The 16,788-nt window shown below is 60.3% G+C and overlaps 2 protein-coding genes across 2 annotated transcripts; one reads left to right on the forward strand and one right to left on the reverse strand.

Moving 5' to 3' along the window:
- Positions 1 to 2,527: 2,527 nt before the first annotated feature.
- On the forward strand, positions 2,528 to 7,008 carry KCNJ9 (potassium inwardly rectifying channel subfamily J member 9). Its single transcript, XM_075540435.1, has 2 exons — positions 2,528 to 3,377; positions 6,671 to 7,008. Exons 1-2 carry the CDS (start codon positions 2,528 to 2,530, stop codon positions 7,006 to 7,008), a joined length of 1,188 nt encoding a protein of 395 aa, XP_075396550.1.
- Positions 7,009 to 9,790: 2,782 nt separating this feature from the next.
- Positions 9,791 to 16,490, reverse strand: IGSF8 (immunoglobulin superfamily member 8). The gene is made up of 7 exons (XM_075563653.1): positions 16,238 to 16,490; positions 13,013 to 13,390; positions 11,997 to 12,458; positions 11,255 to 11,662; positions 10,617 to 11,030; positions 10,229 to 10,359; positions 9,791 to 10,062 (listed from the first exon to the last, which is right to left on the reverse strand). Exons 1-6 carry the CDS (start codon positions 16,296 to 16,298, stop codon positions 10,244 to 10,246), a joined length of 1,839 nt encoding a protein of 612 aa, XP_075419768.1. The 5' UTR covers positions 16,299 to 16,490; the 3' UTR covers positions 9,791 to 10,062; positions 10,229 to 10,243.
- Between the last annotated feature and the right edge of the window lie 298 nt (positions 16,491 to 16,788).

Genomic DNA, 16,788 nt, shown 5'->3' on the forward strand with positions numbered 1-16,788 from the left:
AGAGCAAGGAGCTTCTTAGTAAAGAACCAGCACACCAGCTTTGTTTTCTTTCTTTTATTAATTTTTTTCCTGAGGCGTGAGGAGGCGAGCTGTGAGTTGTCCAGGAGGAGGAAATTTGGCTAAAAATAGTAATGGCGTGTGGATCAGCTTCTAGTGGTACCCGGGACTGGGAAAGGGAGGGGATGCTGTGGAGCTGTCGCCAGACTGGTTGCTGTGGAAACAGGAGAGAAGCAGGGGAGCCTGGGAAGTAGGGATGACACAGATAGCAAGTCCTAGTCAGAGCTGCCGCTACAGTTAGGAGAAACATCAGTGTCTCTGGCTCCCACCCTCCAAGGGAGCCAGGAGTGGGGCTGTCAGGGGCATGGACACCATCCCCCAGGGGGTCTCTGCTGCCGGCTACACTCCTCTCCACGTGCTGTGAGTTGAGTTTCGGGGGACTTGGGGTTTAGGCCCCCACTTCCAAGGCAAGTGGGGGTTTGGGAAGAGCTGGTCCCTGAGCGAGTTTTTACCCAATCCTTCTCCAAAAAATGAGCCTCCTTATTGCCTAGCATTCTCCCCTGGGGGAGGGGGAGGGGGCAAGGAAACCCTGGCACTGGGGTCTTTGGCAGGGGCTCAAGAAATGGGGAGAAGTAGGCTGGAGGAACTGGAATCAATGGAGGGGAGACGCAGACATTGAGTTCTTGCTCCTGCGAGAAAGAGGGTACAATTTCACACTGTTCCCTCCTCCTTAAGAAAGAGTGCAGGCCCCATCCAAGGAGAGAGCAGATGAAATACAGTCAGAATGCGGGTCACTCGGACCCCTGGAGCGATGGAGACAGTTCAGGGGGGTGTCGTTCTCACCCCTGGGCAGTCTAAAGAGGCAGTCTGAGGAGTCAGATTACCAAAGATCCCCAGAGAACATATGGAAGCCCACCTGGGGCTGAAGCCCAGAGATCAGTGGGACCTTGGTACTTTTCTGCATGACTTGGGGCCTCCGAGCCAGGCAGTGCTTAGAGATCATTCCCTGAGCATGTCCGGTGCTGCTGGGAGGGAAAAGGAGGTCTGTGGAGGGGGGCAGGGGAGAAGGGGGGGGAAGAAGACTGGAATCTATCATTGCAATGGGACATCCGACCCTGGGTCCCAACTCCTCTGAACTCCCAAGTCATCTGTGGTTTCTCCTCCTGCCCTTTACCCGAATACACACACATCCACAGAACATCACGCAACAATTTATGTGCTGGAATTCTCTGGAGTTACCTATCCAGGCAGTTTCTCCCCAGGACCCCGTCAAACATCCGGGCCATCTGTGATCTTATGTCAGCCCCAGCCAGACCCTCAGCTCAGGGAGGGAATGAAGAGCAATTCCCAGGAAGGAGTCAGGGAAGCCAGGGAGTCTGGACTCCTTATTCCAGGCCTCTTTTTGGCATGACCCATACTGCCAGTCCCTTCCCAGCCACCCTCCTCCTTGCCTAAGGAAGGGCTTTATGGGCAGCTTGCCACTCAGAAAGATACTCAGGGGAACGAATGTAAAGCAAATTCGGGCGGGCTTGGATTTAAATGTGGGATTTGGGGCATATGGCGGGTGGGAGGGTGCAGTGTAAGGATAGTAGGTGGGGAGGAGGGCTGGCGCACAAGAACCTGAGGGGGTGGAGCAGCGTGTGCTTGCTCAGCGCCTCGCTCCATGGGTCCGATTTAATCCTGCTCACTAACAGTAGGGTACTAGAGGGATGCATACCCAGCTCTGGCTGAACTGGGGGCTTCTTCCTCTCCTGCCCAAGTGGCTGGTCCTGTGTTCTGGGTCCCTCCTGTGGCCTGTTCCCAAGTTCTCAAGCCGAGGTTGTGGCCAGGGAGGTAGAACCCCCGGGAGGTGGGGCTGACACCAGAACCACAGGGGGAACTTCTTAATGTGGGAAAGCCCACACACTTTCCACAACTTCCAGTTCTGCTCCTTTGTAAATCTGCGGTGAGGAGGAAGGCGGAGGGAAGAGGCGTGGAGTGAGTGAAGACTGGGAAAGGGAATCAGCGTATTAATCTTGGGGGGAACCTTCAGAGAGCGGAGGCAGACTAGCAGACAGCAAGGATCAGGGGGCTGCACGCAGACCCCAGCCAGGGCAGGGAGCGCTCCATGCACCGGAGGGGAGAGATTAGACGTCGGTCCCCAGGGAGCCCACAGACAAAGGACTTGGGGAGACTGTCCCGGACTGGTCTGGGCCTTTTAGGGATGGTGGATCCCAGACCTCTGGGACCTCCTTCTCCTGCAAAGAATCATGGGAGTTTCCCGGTGCGATCCAGTTCCGATCCATTACCCGCTTTGATCCACCCAACTTGCTGCGGAGGCGGCGGCGGGGGGTGGGGGGCGAGGGAGGAGGGCGTTCAGTCGGATTCGCCGGTCCCATTTTACGGATGCGGAGGTCGAGGCTCGGAGACCCGGGCGGGCGAGGCTGGCCGCGGGGAGGGGGCGGCCTCACTCACCTGGCACGCCTTTATTAAGCACCTCCAGGGTCGCCTCCGCGGCGGCCGCCCGGGCCCCCAGCTTGCCGCGGCCGCCATGGCGCAGGAGAACGCCGCCTTCTCGCCGGGCCCCGAGGAGCCGCCGCGCCGCCGCGGGCGCCAGCGCTACGTGGAGAAGGACGGGCGGTGCAACGTGCAGCAGGGCAACGTGCGCGAGACGTACCGCTACCTGACCGACCTGTTCACCACGCTCGTGGACCTGCAGTGGCGCCTCAGCCTGCTCTTCTTCGTGCTCGCCTACGCGCTCACCTGGCTCTTCTTCGGGGCCATCTGGTGGCTGATCGCCTACGGCCGCGGTGACCTGGAGCACCTGGAGGACACGGCGTGGACGCCGTGCGTCAACAACCTCAACGGCTTCGTGGCCGCCTTCCTCTTCTCCATCGAGACGGAGACCACCATCGGCTACGGCCACCGCGTCATCACCGACCAGTGCCCCGAGGGCATCGTGCTGCTGCTGCTGCAAGCCATCCTGGGCTCCATGGTGAACGCCTTCATGGTGGGCTGCATGTTCGTCAAGATCTCGCAGCCCAACAAGCGCGCCGCCACGCTCGTCTTCTCCTCGCACGCCGTGGTGTCGCTGCGCGACGGCCGCCTCTGCCTCATGTTCCGCGTGGGCGACCTGCGCTCCTCGCACATCGTCGAGGCCTCCATCCGTGCCAAGCTCATCCGCTCGCGCCAGACGCTGGAGGGCGAGTTCATCCCGCTGCACCAGACCGACCTCAGCGTGGGCTTCGACACGGGCGACGACCGCCTCTTCCTCGTCTCGCCGCTGGTCATCAGCCACGAGATCGACGCCGCCAGCCCCTTCTGGGAGGCGTCGCGCCGCGCCCTCGAGAGGGACGACTTCGAGATCGTGGTCATCCTGGAGGGCATGGTGGAGGCCACGGGTGCGCGCAGGCCCGGGGGGGGGGATGGGCTGGACCTGGCCGGGGGGGTGGGTGGGGGGGGCGGCGCGCACAGCAAGGGAACAGGCCCAGGAAGGCAGGCAGGGCAGGCAGAGATGGGCACAGGCTGCGGGGGTGGATTGGGGTGGGGGAGAGAGGCCTGGAACAAGATTCGAGGTTGGGGTGAAGTGGGGGACCAGAAAGGAGGTTGTAAACAGAAAAGACCCAGCTGAGAACCGAAGGACACCTTGGAGGAACGCCTCCAAACGGCCCTGACTCCGTCCCCAGAGGAGTCCTGGTGACTCAGTGGACCACGCTTTGTACTACTAGCTGACATCAGCCCAACGTGGCCAAGCCACCCCCGCTGGGTGAGAGAAAGATGAGGCTGTCTGCTCCCGTACAGGTTGGCGGTCTTGGACACCTTGGGTTAGTTCTCTGCCCAACAGGATGGTGATGAGCCTGAATCGACTGGATGACAGGGGGCAGGGTTCGGGGACCCTAGGCGAAGAGGTGTCACTTAAAATAAGGAAGAGGAATAGTACAGATGGGCCTTGGTGCCACAATGCTTAAACCCTTCCACTGCTACCCTAAAGGTTGGCACCTGGGAGAAAGATCTGCTCCTGTCACCAGGAGTTAGAACCTGACCTTGAAGGGACCTGGATTGTTCCACGCCGTGCACAGGTCTAAAGAGCTGTCTGTTGGTCTTAGATGCCCTGCAGTCATTTATGACTCAGGGGGAACCTGCGGGCAGTAGGACAGCGCATTGCCCTCATCAGCTCCCCTGTGTTGGCGCCCACTGCAGCAGCCACTGGGTCAGTCCATCCAACTGAGGGGCTTCCTCTCCTTTGCGGACCCTCTCCTTGACCTAGCAAAATGCTTTATGCCCACGAGTTCACGTCCTCCTAAAACAACCCAATGCTGTGCTCGTCTGTCAGGCAGGAGACTGCCCCCACGGAAAGGCTTGGTAAATTGTCCACGGTCATAGCAAATGAAGTGGCAGGCAGCCCTGCACTGGACTGGACTCAGGCAGCCTGGCCTCAGTTTAGCGGTCCCAGCCCGAAGGAGGGGTTAGGCGTAGGGGTTTCCTGGAGGTCTTACAGTACTGGTGTTGGGTGGTGAGGCTCTTCCATGGCCTAAGTATTTCCAGACTGGATCTTGGGGAGAAGTTGATAATCCATTTCTGTCTCAGCTTCACGGTCCATCTAAGCTTCCATTATCAAGAGAAGTAAATGGTCTTAGCATTTTTTAGACCCTTCCTGGAAGACGCTGGCAACTTCCCTTGTGAGGGCAACACATCCAATTCAGACCTACATAGTGAAGGGCTTAGAAGCAGATAGGAAAATACCAATCCAGGGACCAAGAAGCCAAGCTCAATGCCATCGAGTCTTTGTCAACTCTAAGTGACCCTATAGGACAAGGTAGAACAGACCCTTGTGAGTTTCCAAGATTAACTCCTTACAGGTGTAGAAAGCCTCATCTTTATCCTGCTGAACTGGCTTTAAACTACTGGCATTGCAGTTAGCAGCCCAACACGTGGCCACTCCACCACCAAAGCGCCTACAGTCCAAGGAGACAGCACATGGGATTTCAGGGGATTTGAGATGTGGCTGTGTGAGGTGGAAAAAGACTGACTTCAGACGGAGAACCACAGGCCCACTAGAGGACGCTACAGTTTCTTGCCACCGCTGAGTTTCTGTTGCCCCCTGCTGGCCTCTGAGAGAAGCCACTACCTTCAAACCCTACCCTGCTGGCCAGCAAACTGAGCATCTGCTTGACCTCAGTGGGCCTCCTTGTCCCCCTTTGTGACACCATGCCCCCAGGATCTGCCCAGCTCTTTCCCCTCCCCCAAGCGCTCCTTTCCCTATATCTCACCAGTTGCCACATCTTTTTAGCCACTACCCCACGCTAACCCCTCCTTATAGGGGCACTCCTGTGCAGACCCCTCTTCTAGTTGGATCCCCAGCTCCTGCCTCCCCAGCGTCCCTTGCTTCTTTCCTTTCTCATCGTTTCTTACCCCCAACCCCCACTGGAAGGTTCCCATTCCAGCCTCCACCACAGGAACAAAGAATACCAATGTCCCCAAGATGTCCCAGGGCAGGGAGATGAGAGCCAGGCTCTGGTTAGATAATGTTCACTCTCTGGCCCCCACCCCCACCCCATGTTCAGAGGTGCATATGGGCGGAGGGGAGAGAGACCCAGGGAAAGGAGGAGACTGCCCTGTCCTGTGGGTGTGCCAGGAAGTGTAGAGAACTTGGGGGTGGGGCGGGTGGGGAGGGAGCGTGTCTGATTTTTCCCAGCAAGACAGGCTGGAAAGGACGGTTAGTATTTGGGGTGAGCGAGTCAGGATTCAAGATGTTGTTCAAAGGCAAGCATAATGAGCCCAATCCCAACACGGTGACATTTAAGGAATAAATATAAAACTCTACATTTAGGCTTTAGCAAAAACACTTATGTAAGCACAGCATGGAGAGAGCTCTGGTGACAACGCATGGGGGGTTTGAGTTGGCCAGAGGCTTGATGTAGCAGTGCGAGGCCGCTTCCAACAACGGTTATGTAATGTCATCTGGGGCCTTATTGAACTAAAGCATCACGGCCAGGAGGCAGTGGTGGGCCCCCTCGTATGCATGGATCAGGCCGCAGGGGGAGAGCTTATTACACCCCCAAGTCCTGAAAGTGGTCCTCCTGGGCTCCGTCTGGTTTACAAGCCAAAAAGCTTTTGGAGACATTTTAGAAATCATGAAGAAGGGGGGATGGAACCAGGGACACGCACAGCCTGATGAAGGAAAGACATGAGGGGGCCAAGGATTCTTCTTTCAGAGCCTTGATGGGGATCTTAGGGCCAGGGGTGGAACCAATGGGTGGGAACCCCAGAAATCAGATTCTAGTTCTGTGTCAAGAAAAGCAATACAACTACTCTAGCAGTCACACAGAGTGGGTCCCTTAATCCTGGGGGGGAGGGATGGAGCAGGAGCTAGATGCCTACAGTTGGGAATGGTCCAGCGGGGAGCCCTGCTGGAGTGAGAAGTTGGGTTAGATGGTGCCTAAGGGCAATTTCAAGGTTAAAGTTCTATGTGTACAGTAGCAAATGGCCAGATCCCTGGCATCACTAGTGAAGAGACGTGGGCAGTGTGGGCTGGAACTGAAAAGGAGTTGGGGCAAATGGAGGAGAAGAAGCTGGGCAGAAAGAGGGGCTGGCAAGTCGCATGAAAGTGCTGGGCTAAGGGTGGGACCCTTGGGAAAGGGAGGGCAGGAAGGGTTGTAGAGTGGGGCCCCCTTGACCCTGTTCCTGCCCCCAGGAATGACGTGCCAAGCTCGGAGCTCCTACTTGGTGGACGAGGTGCTATGGGGCCACCGCTTCACATCAGTGCTGACCCTGGAGGATGGCTTCTATGAGGTGGACTATGCCAGCTTCCACCAGACCTTTGAGGTGCCCACGCCCTCATGTAGCGCCCGGGAGCTGGCGGAGGCCGCAGCCCGCCTGGACGCCCATCTCTACTGGTCCATCCCCAGCCGGCTGGATGAGAAGGTGGAGGAGGAGGGTGGCTCGGGAGAGGGGTCGGGTGGGGGGGGTGCAGGGGCTGACAAGGAGCAAAACGGCTGCCTGCCACCCCCCGAGAGTGAGTCCAAGATGTGAGCAGCTTCCTGTAGTCCCCAGCAGCAGATGAGGCCGGGACACAGGTACCTGGGGAAATGGAGGAGGAGGAGGCAGGCAAGGTCCCTCGGGAAAGGCTCTCCGATTGTGAACCTGGCAGTCAATGTAGAGGGAAGGGGGGTGGTGATTGCAAGTGGAGGGCTAGAATGGGTGAACATGTGCGTGTAACTGGACAGACAGACAGAAGGTGGCTGGACGGGAAGGGGGTGGCATACAAAGGCAGGTGACTGGACTGCACTCAGGACTGCCGCTAACCCCTAGCGAGCCTTTATGCAAATCCCCAAAGGCACCCCCACACACAGAAGCTGTCCCAAACTGGGGGGCATGGCTGGGTGAGCAGAGCCTGGGCTGGATTTCAGTCTTATGCATCTCCTGGGCCTGCTTCCCTGAGAATGGTTCACCCCCTGCTGGACACCATAGCCCCAGGTTAACCAGAGGAGAAAGCTGGATACAGATGAGGAGGGTGTGACCAAGGTCCGTTTGTGCAGGGGAGCAAGCGGAGGAGGGCGCCAGAGCAGGGAATGCAGCAAGAGTTCAAAGCGACCAAGGCAGAAGTGGGAGGAGTGAAAGGTGGGGAGGAGAGAGCTGGAAGATGATGTGGCTGGAGCTGGGCCACAGGTGGCCTGTGGGGAAACAGATTTTTCCCGGGGCATTTGGATGGAGAAGTCACTCAGGCTAGTGATTAGGCCGCCAGTGGGCCCAGCACTGGCCCAGGCACTATTTGGTGTGGCCATTCTATGTGGGAAGAGCAGAAATGTGCCCACAGCCACCAAGCCATAGGTCAGCTAGTGGGTGCCGTGCACATAGAAGGCCAGAGAGCTGAGGGCCAAGCAAGGCCTGGTGATGCAGGTGTTGCTGGTCTGGTCTGGGAACGTGGCCCTGAGAATCAAGGCTCTAAGCAAAGCATGGCAGCCCCATTAGGTAGTGGGGTGCACAAGCAGCTGAGGACGGTGGGGAGGGTGGGGAGCAGCATGATGCCAAAGCCCAGCTGCAATTGGACTCTGCTCAGAAGCTCACACATCTCTGTGGTAACGGGGCCATGCCCTTGTTTGGGAAACTGAGTAGGCAAGACAGCAAGGAGGGAGGGGAAGCGACCTGTGACCTGTGGGGAGGTGTTAGGAAGCTAGAGTAGGCAGGGCATCAGTGAGATGGGGTCCTTTCTCCACTGACTGTGTGTGTGTGTGTATGTGTGTGTGTGTGTGTGTTGGGGGGAAGGTGCAAGTCAGTGGGGAAGAGAGGGTGAGAAAGGGGTTCAAACACCCGGATGTGGCTGGGATCTGCTCCCAGCCCAGCTGTGACTGGGGCCCCTGGAGACTTATATTCCCATGCCACCCCCAGCTCCTTTCTGCTCCCACCACAGTCAAGAGGGGTGGCACCCAGGGGTGGGGAGGGAAGACAACAGGCAGGTGGAGAGGGGGCTTAAGGAGAAAAGTGTCGGCACTCCAAGGGGACCTAGCCCTTAGCAGCACCGACCCAGCAGAACCCTCCCCTCTTCTCCAGCCCCTGGCTATGCCCTCCCCGCTCCTGCCTTTTAATAAAAAAATCAATGTCTGAGCCCTGGTGGGAAAGCTCCCGGGCTGCTCTTTCCCGGCTAGTTAGCGGAGGGCCCAGCAAGGCACCGCGCCTCCACAAGCAGGACAGGGAGTCACAGGAGTTCGTCCCACACAGAGGGGACCCAGACCCCAGACCCATTCCTCCAGTCTCAGCCCGAACGACTCTGCTTGACTCCTGGTCGCCCCACGTCAAAGGATGAAGTCCCTGAACCTGGCACTGGGAGTTCCCCAAAAACAAATGTTAAGGGATGGTGGTGTGGAAGTCATTTATTTTTAATTTGGCGAAACGGCTGGAGTCTGGACAACCAGAGTGGGTCACTGAGTCTCTGCACATGCGCCCTTACACTGGAGTTCAGCCGATGGACAGGCAGAACCAGAACAGGGCCTGCTTGCCGCCTGGAAGTCACTGAGAGCCCACCACGCCTCTCACCACTGCCAGGCTCCGAGCATGGAACCAGAAGCCCGGCTCCAGGCCTGCCGCCATCACTAACTAGCTCTGTGACGCTGCGCTAGTCAGATCACCTCTCCGGGATCTGTAGAACTAACTAGCAGCAAACGAGTGTTGCTCAATAAATGTTTAAAAAGGAAACACAGGTAGAACGGGTGCCTCTTGTTAGCTAAGCTTTCAGGATCCTGAGCATCCTCCAGCAAAGGCAAATCCTGGAAGCCCTTGGGGCGCTGGAGGGGTGAAGCTCAGGCTGGCGGCACACACAGACCTGCCCCAGGCTGCTGCCCCTGCTATCCAGGCAGCTGTGTTCCGGGCTCCCTGTCTCTGCTGTCAGACAGGATAATTAAGGTCACGGGGAAAGAGGCTGAGGCCCCAGGCTCTGGTGGGCGGAGTCAGGCCCAGACTCATCAGACTAAGCTCGTGATGAGTCTAGAAACTCAGAACTCGGTTTGTCCCTGGAAGTCCCTGCCCCATAACCTAGGAGATGGCGGGGAGGGAGGGGGTGAGCTCAGCTGGAACTCAGAGTCTCTTTCTGTGCACCCCTCCCCAGTAGGTGTCTGATCAGGAATAGGCTAGGCGCTGACAGCTCATGTAGCAGATGGGACCCAGGTGCTCCCTCCTGGCGTGGGTGGCAGGGCCCAAAGAGGCCAGATGGTGTTTGTGGTGGGAGAGGCCTGGGTCATCCGGAATAGGCTGTCAGCCCTGTCACACCCTGTCTGGCCCTTTGCTGCCTCCAGGCAGGGAAGACACAGGCAGTCCGGATTGTACAAAACCAGTTTATTCACAGTTTAGAAAAAGGAACTCTCAGATCGGGGATGGCCTCCCTAGGGGGTGGGTGTGAGATGAAGAGGAAGGAGGTTGGGAGGTCTCCACTTGGGAGGGCAGGAGTGGGGGATAGGGGGTGGGGTCCACGTCCCCCACTCTGGTGGGAGCAGGTCAAATAAATTAAAGGAAGGGCCGGGGCGGAGGGAAAGGGTATCCAGGCAACCAGAGGAGTGCTGGGAGCTGGGCTGGAAGACAGGGCACCTGAAAGAACTGGGGGCGGGCAGGAGAGGGGCAGAGTGAGCCCAGTCGGAGACCCCTCCTGGCTCTCATCCAATTGGCTAACAGGACCCCAGGAGGGCAGCAAGGCAGGGGGAGTGGGGAGAGTTGAGAGCTGGCCAGAGGAAGGCAGGCTGGGGGGTCTGGCCGGCTACCTCACCTGGGGGTGGAAGGATCACCGTTTGCGCAGCCTCTTCATGAAGCAGCAGGTGATGGCACCAAGGACTGTGGCCCCGGTGACGAGAGCCACCCCTGTGCCCACCAGCAAGGGCACAAGTAGGGTGTCTAGGGCTGGGTGACAAAGGATGGTTCTGTTGAGCTGGAGTCCCACTGCTCCCCTTGCCTCCCCATATTCCCCAGACCTCCACCCACCCTCTTCCCCACTCCAGACAGCCACTCGGCCCACCCCGCCCCCTCTCAGCCCGTCAGCCCGCAGGAGACAAGGAGCACTGTAGCAGGGGCACTCCAGATGGAGAGGGAAAGACATGGGGCATGGGCTCAGGAGGAAGGCAGAGTGGGGGGGAGGGCAGCCCCGGCCAGGCACTCACCATGCGTGTAGGGGTAGACTGTGACAGAACCCGAGCGGGCACTGCCCGCCTGGTACCAGCTGAGGTCAGCATGCTGCACCCAGGCGCTGGGGGCGCAGTGGTACAGGCCTTCATCCTGGGGTCCCAAGCTGTGCAGTCGTAGCCGATGGCATCGGGGCCCCACCAGCTCCACGCTGACAGGGCGGCCTCCAGGCCGGACCCCCAGCTCCGCCACACCATCCTGGCCCATGCCCCCCACCAGCTTGGCAGTGGCAGTGCCCAACTCCCCCTCCTCGGGTCTCTCCACCCACCAGCTGGTGGCCAGCCGCAGCCCCGGGGGCCCACCCCGCACAGAAATGTTGCAGAGCAGGGACGCGGTCTCCCCCCGGTACACAGTGCCGCTTGCGAGCCATGCCACCGCTTCCAGCACCACACCTGCAGGACAGAGGCCATGGGGTCAGAGCTGAAAGGTCAGGGGTCATGGAGCTAGAAAGGCTGCCCATTCAGTGCCCCAGGGAGCTCAGGGTGTCTGGGAAGCAGAGTGGGACACTGTAGGAGAGAAGTGGCTGACAGGAGAAAGGAGGGCAGAGAGAGGGACGGGAGGTGTAAGGAAGCAGCTTCTACAAGCCCAAACCCTGCGAAGGGCCCCACCCTCTCACCTTCCTCCCGCACGTGCACAGGGAGGGGCCGCGAGCGGGCGCTGGCTGCTTCCCGAAGGCGGGCTCCCGAGCCTCGGACGTAGGCTTTGGCGAGGCAGCGGTAGGTGCCGGCATCCCCAGGCCTGGCGGCCTCCAGCCGCAGCCGGTAGGTCCTGGATGCCACCTTCTCCATGGCAATGTGCCGACCCTCGTAGCCGGGGCCCAGGCTGCCTACCCCCTCCGTGTCCAGCTGGGCCACCAGGCGGCCAGGCCCAGGGGCCCCAGCAGGCGCCATCTCCCAGCCCACAGAGTAGGTGGCATGGCTGCCTGGTGGGGGCAGGGCCCCCGACACGTTGCACAGCAGTTCCAAGGACTCCCCGGGGCCAACGCGACGCTCCCCAGGCCCCACTGCCACCGCCAGCTGGCTGGCTGAAACACGGGAGAGGAGGGGTGTCACAAAGGCTGGAGGGATCACCCAGGCAGCCCCACCTACCGCACCCCAGAGGCATCCCCCACTTGACTCTCACTGGGACCCCTAGCGCCCAGAAGAAGCAACCATCTTCCCAGCCGGGGACCTGAACCCCACTCTGTTTCCTTCCACATTCTGAGGGACGTAACCCCATTGTGGGCAGAGAAGAAAGCGAGAATAGCTAGGGATGATGGCTCCCAGGGTCAGCCCAGGAGCCCCATGCCCACTGGCCAAGGCACCCCCCCAAGATGCACTCTCCCTCCCAGGTCCCACCAGGGGCAGGCAGGTACTCACACAGCGTCTGCACGTCCACATGGGCCAGGATAGCCCTCTTCTCCCCAATCTGGGCCCAACTACCATCAGGATCCTGAATCCACTCGGCAGCTGTGCAGTGGTAGGTGCCCGAGTCCCCTGCCTGGGCACCCCCCACCACCATGTGGTACCGGTCAGCCCCCTCCTTGCCCAGCCGGACCTCCCCTGCAGCCAGACGCTCAGCATAGGGGGTCCCGGCCTCCACGGCCATATCTGGCCGGAGCCCCACCACCTCCTGCAGGGTCGCTCGCCCCACGGGTTCCTCAGGCACCACCCGGCCAAAGGACACCGCCAGGTGTGTGTGCTTCTGGGTGCTCGTCCGTGCCAGGCAGCCCAGGGCCAGTTCCTGTCCCTCATGCACAGTCAGGCGGGCGGGTGAGGTGGGGGCCTGGCGTCCTCGGGGCCCAGGCGGGGCAGCAGACACTTGGAGCAGATCGGGAAGAACTGGAGGGAAAGGCTGCCGTCAGGGAGAGCTGGGGTCCCTGGATCCACTTTCTCTGGCTCAAGCTACCCGCCCTCAATACACTCCTCAGCTCCTGGAGGACACAGGCTGTGTGCTGTGTTTCTGGTTACCCAGGGGGTGCCAGGGGCAGCCACCTCAGGCGCTCAATAAACCCTACTGGAATCGAATCCTGTAGAATCTGCTACTATTTTGTGCATAATGTGAGCCCGCCCCGTGCCCGCCGCCCTTCTGTGGATGGCTGTGCACTGAGAAGTCCTGCTTTTCTTCTCGGTGGACAAAGCAACCTTAGACTGTCACCTAGCCTGCTTCCTCCTACCCGGCCCCAGCCCCCTGCTCTGGACCCGGGGGTCCCCAGGAGAGTTCAGCCCTTCCGGCCATCCCATGCTGCTCCCTTAGGGCACCGGGAGGCTGCTGGGCCCTTCTCCCAGGAGACGGCCTGTTATCAACAGAACAGCAGTGTTTGACTCCAGACCAGCCACTGACTGGGTGCAACCCGCTCAACCTCTCGGCTGAGGCCCCTCCCAGGACCCTGTACCTCTCAGCTCCACCTTGCCGCTGTAGCTGCCCAGGTAGTGGGCATCCGTGGAAGGGGTGTAGCACTCATAAATGCCCGCGTCCTGGGCCTGCAGGCGAGCAATCTTGAGCACAACAGCATCGCCCTGCAGGCGCTGCACCTGCACTTCCCCAGCAGCCACACGGGGCCCGAAGACGGCATAGGAGAAGCGGGCATCCTTGGTACTGACGATGCCCAGCGCGGCCTCTGGGGCCTCGGGCCTGTACAGGAACCACTCGAAGTCCTGCTGGGCAGGGCCCTCATAGCCGCTGACATTGCAGAAGATGGAGACGGCTGTGCCAGTCACTCGGTAGAGAGGCCCCTCGGGGACCAGCACCTCCCGGGCATGGCACCCGACGCCTGCAGAGAGAGGCAAGCAGAGAGGTGGACGCCATCCCCACTACCACCAGCACCACCTGCAGCTGCTCATGAGAAGAAGAGGAGCCCGGGGAAGGTGGCAACAGACAGCTTGGGCTTTGCCCTGCAAACAGGGAAGGATGCTGGGAGGGCAAGAGACCAGGGTCTCCCAGGGGTGGGGCAGGCCGGGTTTGCCTCAGAACTCGAGACCAGAAGGAAAGTGCCCTGGGTCAAAAGGTACACATCCAGTTCCCAATGTCCCCATCCTCTCTTCCAGCAGTACCCATGCTGCCTGAACCCCACCCTCGGCCACTCTACCCTCAGGGCCTGGCTTGACCAGGGGAGCCTCCTAGCTGGAAGATTCTGGCACCAGATGGCCCCCTTCTTTGTTGGAGAGGAGCTAGCAGACTCTTGTTCAGAAGGGCAGGCTGACCCAGCTGTGTCACCTGGACCAGGGGTGACAATAGAGCCAGGGGCCTGAGTTGGCCAGGGCACAAATCCAGTCAGTCCTCCTCCCCACACAATGCCCTCACCCGTCCAGCTGTGCCATGAGCTCACTGCTTCTCCACCCACATGCTACCAAGGCAGCTGGGCTCCTAGGGCAAGAACCAGGCTCTGTAAGGGCCCTGGGGGGCAAAGGATCTCTGCCCCAATGCCTGCCAATCTTTCCCCCTAGCTCAGCTGCAGCATAACGCCCCACCCTCCTAACAAAAGCTCTCATTTGCATTTGGTGTCTTCATTTACATTCGGCTCCCTTTCCTAGGGCTGACTCAGAAATCCCAGCTGCCCATTCCCAGCCCTTTCTCCTCAGAGGCCAAACCCTCTTCATCCCCACCCCCACCCCCTCGCCAGCACTAAGATAGATACTCCTGAGGGCTTGTGGGCTGAGCTGCTTCTTTCCCTCCGTGCTTCTAGTTAAGAACCCCAGAATGGAAGGAAGGCTGGGTCAGCGCCCTCTCCCCATTGTACAGATGTGAAAGGGAAGGCAGATATCTAGTCTCTTAGGCTCCCACACGCCTCTGCAGAGGGCAAAGCCAAGGAGGAAGTGGGAAAACCCACTGGCTGACCCAACCAGTGTCACTGCCAGCTTCCCTGCGGGGTGGGAGGGTGGGGATACCCACGGCTTTTCTGCAGGGACTAGAGGAAAATGCCCAGGTGTCTGTGGGCAAACTCAGCTCTCTGGTTCTCCAAAGCAGCTCCCCGGAAGACAGGGGCTGGGCTCTCTAAGCCCCTTCTTCCTGAACCTAAGTCACTGGGTGGTCAGTTGGTCAGAACACTGACAGAGTTGGGAATTTGGGGTTTCCAGCCCTGCCCCCACCCCAGCTTAGCTGCACAACCTGAGGCCTGGGTCTCCTCCTCCCAGGCTGCCTCAGTTTCCATACTGGAGCAGAGCTAAGGACGTCAGCTCTGACAGGAAGGGTATGATTCAGGATGGCCCTGCCGCAGGCTCATTTCATCATCAGGGAGACAGCACAGCGCTGACACCTTCCCTGGACTGCCTCAGGGCTGACTCTGTTCAGCACGGCCCCCTCCCACCTTCTTGGCTCCACAACTGCTGATTCTCAAAGATCCCCATGGGAAAACCACCCCACTGTCTTGGGAAATCTCTCCCCAACCTGAGCCCAGCCCTCCACTGCCTTAGCCACAGGCAAGGAAGAAGGGCAAAGAGGCCTGATCTGGATTCAAATTCAGATCCCAGCACCCTCGAGATGTCACTGGGGCAAGGGGCCTCACTGTGCCCGCCGCCCGTGCAATGACGGCATCCATGCAACTGCTCACGTGCTCTCCGCAGGCTTCTCCCCGCCCCCACCCCCACCCCAGCCCTCTGTTGTGTCCTGACCACTGGGGAAAAACAGTTCGGGCGCTAGGCAACCCGGTCCCACAGCTCCTTCATCTGTGTACATCCTCCTTCACGGCCCCAAGGAGCAGACTCATTCTAGCCCCCAGGTACAAGGACCTGCGCAGCAGGTAGGGTTGCTGCCGGTGCTCAGTCTACAGCTCTGGTCTAGAAACACAGCAGCTAGGGTGCCCGCCAGCCTCTGCCCTGACTATGGCAGCTCTGAAGCCACCCCACAAGACCCCTGTCTGGATGCCACATTCCTCTGGGGACCACCTCTTACAGGAAGTCCTCCGGTCTAGGCCAAAGCCTATCCACTTTCACACCCTCACACAGCCATGCAGGAGTGGCCCAGGACACCCCTCCAAGCACCCCATAGTACAAGGGCAGGGTCCTGGGGGATCCCAGGGCCGCTTCTCTTTAGGCAAGGAAGCTGGAGCTAAGGGGTGTGACAGGTGTGGTGGAGCGGGCAGTATTTGAAAAGCCAAGGGTCATCTGGAAGCGGGGAGAAGAGGCAAAGCAGGACCCCAGAGTGGAGATGGGGGTGGGAGAAGAAACTGCACCCCAACCACAGATAATGAACTGTGGGGAAAGGGGGGCAATTAGGGGTGATTTAACTTCAAAGATCATGGGCAGAACTGGACCTTGGGCTTCCAGCCAACTCTGGGGCAATTATGAAGACGGGCAGTGTCTGCCCACGCAGGGTGAGCACCCAAGGCCAGCCTGGGCTGAGTGTGGGGCAGAGGAATTACACTGTACACCTCAGGGTCTGGGTATATGCCCCCAAACCTGGATATGGCCCTGAGGCCCTCCCACCCCCACCCTAGCCCCGGCCTGGCGCTCAGGGGCCTTCCTCCTCTCAGGACTGTCTCAGCGGGCAGCTGGACTCCAAGCCTAGGAGGCTGGCGGCGCCCCTGCATAAGGGGGCTCCGGGGACTGGGAAACGCCGGGGAGGCAGGCGGTGAGGGCGGCTGGCACCTGCCTGGTGGGGCTGGGGCCCGGGGTGGACTTACCCAGCATTAGCAGAAGCAGCAATAGCGGAGGTGGCGGCGGCGTGGGGCCGAGGGCGCCCATTCTGAGTAGCAGGCTCTGGGGAGGCTCCCGGGGGCGGTGAGGGCTCGGAGGGGCCCGGGCCGCGGGGGGCGCATGCCCGGGTGGGGGCACGAAGCGGAACAGCGAGGCGTGGGTGCGCGGAGCGGACCGAGAGCTGCCAAGTCCCTCCCTTCTCCTCTGCTTTTCCTCCCGCCTTCCGCTTCTCCGAGACAGACGAATCGCGCCCGCCCTCGCCCCGCCCTCGCCCCGCCCCTTTAGAAAGGACACGCCCCTCCTTTCCATGGCCCCGCCCCGCCCCCGGCCTCGCCCCGCCCCCGGAAGGGCCCACCTCTCCCTTTTATGGCCCCGCCCCTGTCCCGTCCCGCCCCTTCCACGGCACCGCCCCGCCCTCGCTCCGCCCCTCCCGGAAGAGCCCACCTCTCCCTTCCACGGCCCCGCCCCGCCCCGCCCCGCCCCGCCCCGCCCCGCCCCGCTCCGTCCCGCCCCGCCCCGGCCGAGGCGGCTGCCCTTT

Source organism: Tenrec ecaudatus, chromosome 1, assembly GCF_050624435.1.
Source record: "Tenrec ecaudatus isolate mTenEca1 chromosome 1, mTenEca1.hap1, whole genome shotgun sequence".
Taxonomy (NCBI): Eukaryota; Metazoa; Chordata; class Mammalia; order Afrosoricida; family Tenrecidae; genus Tenrec; species Tenrec ecaudatus.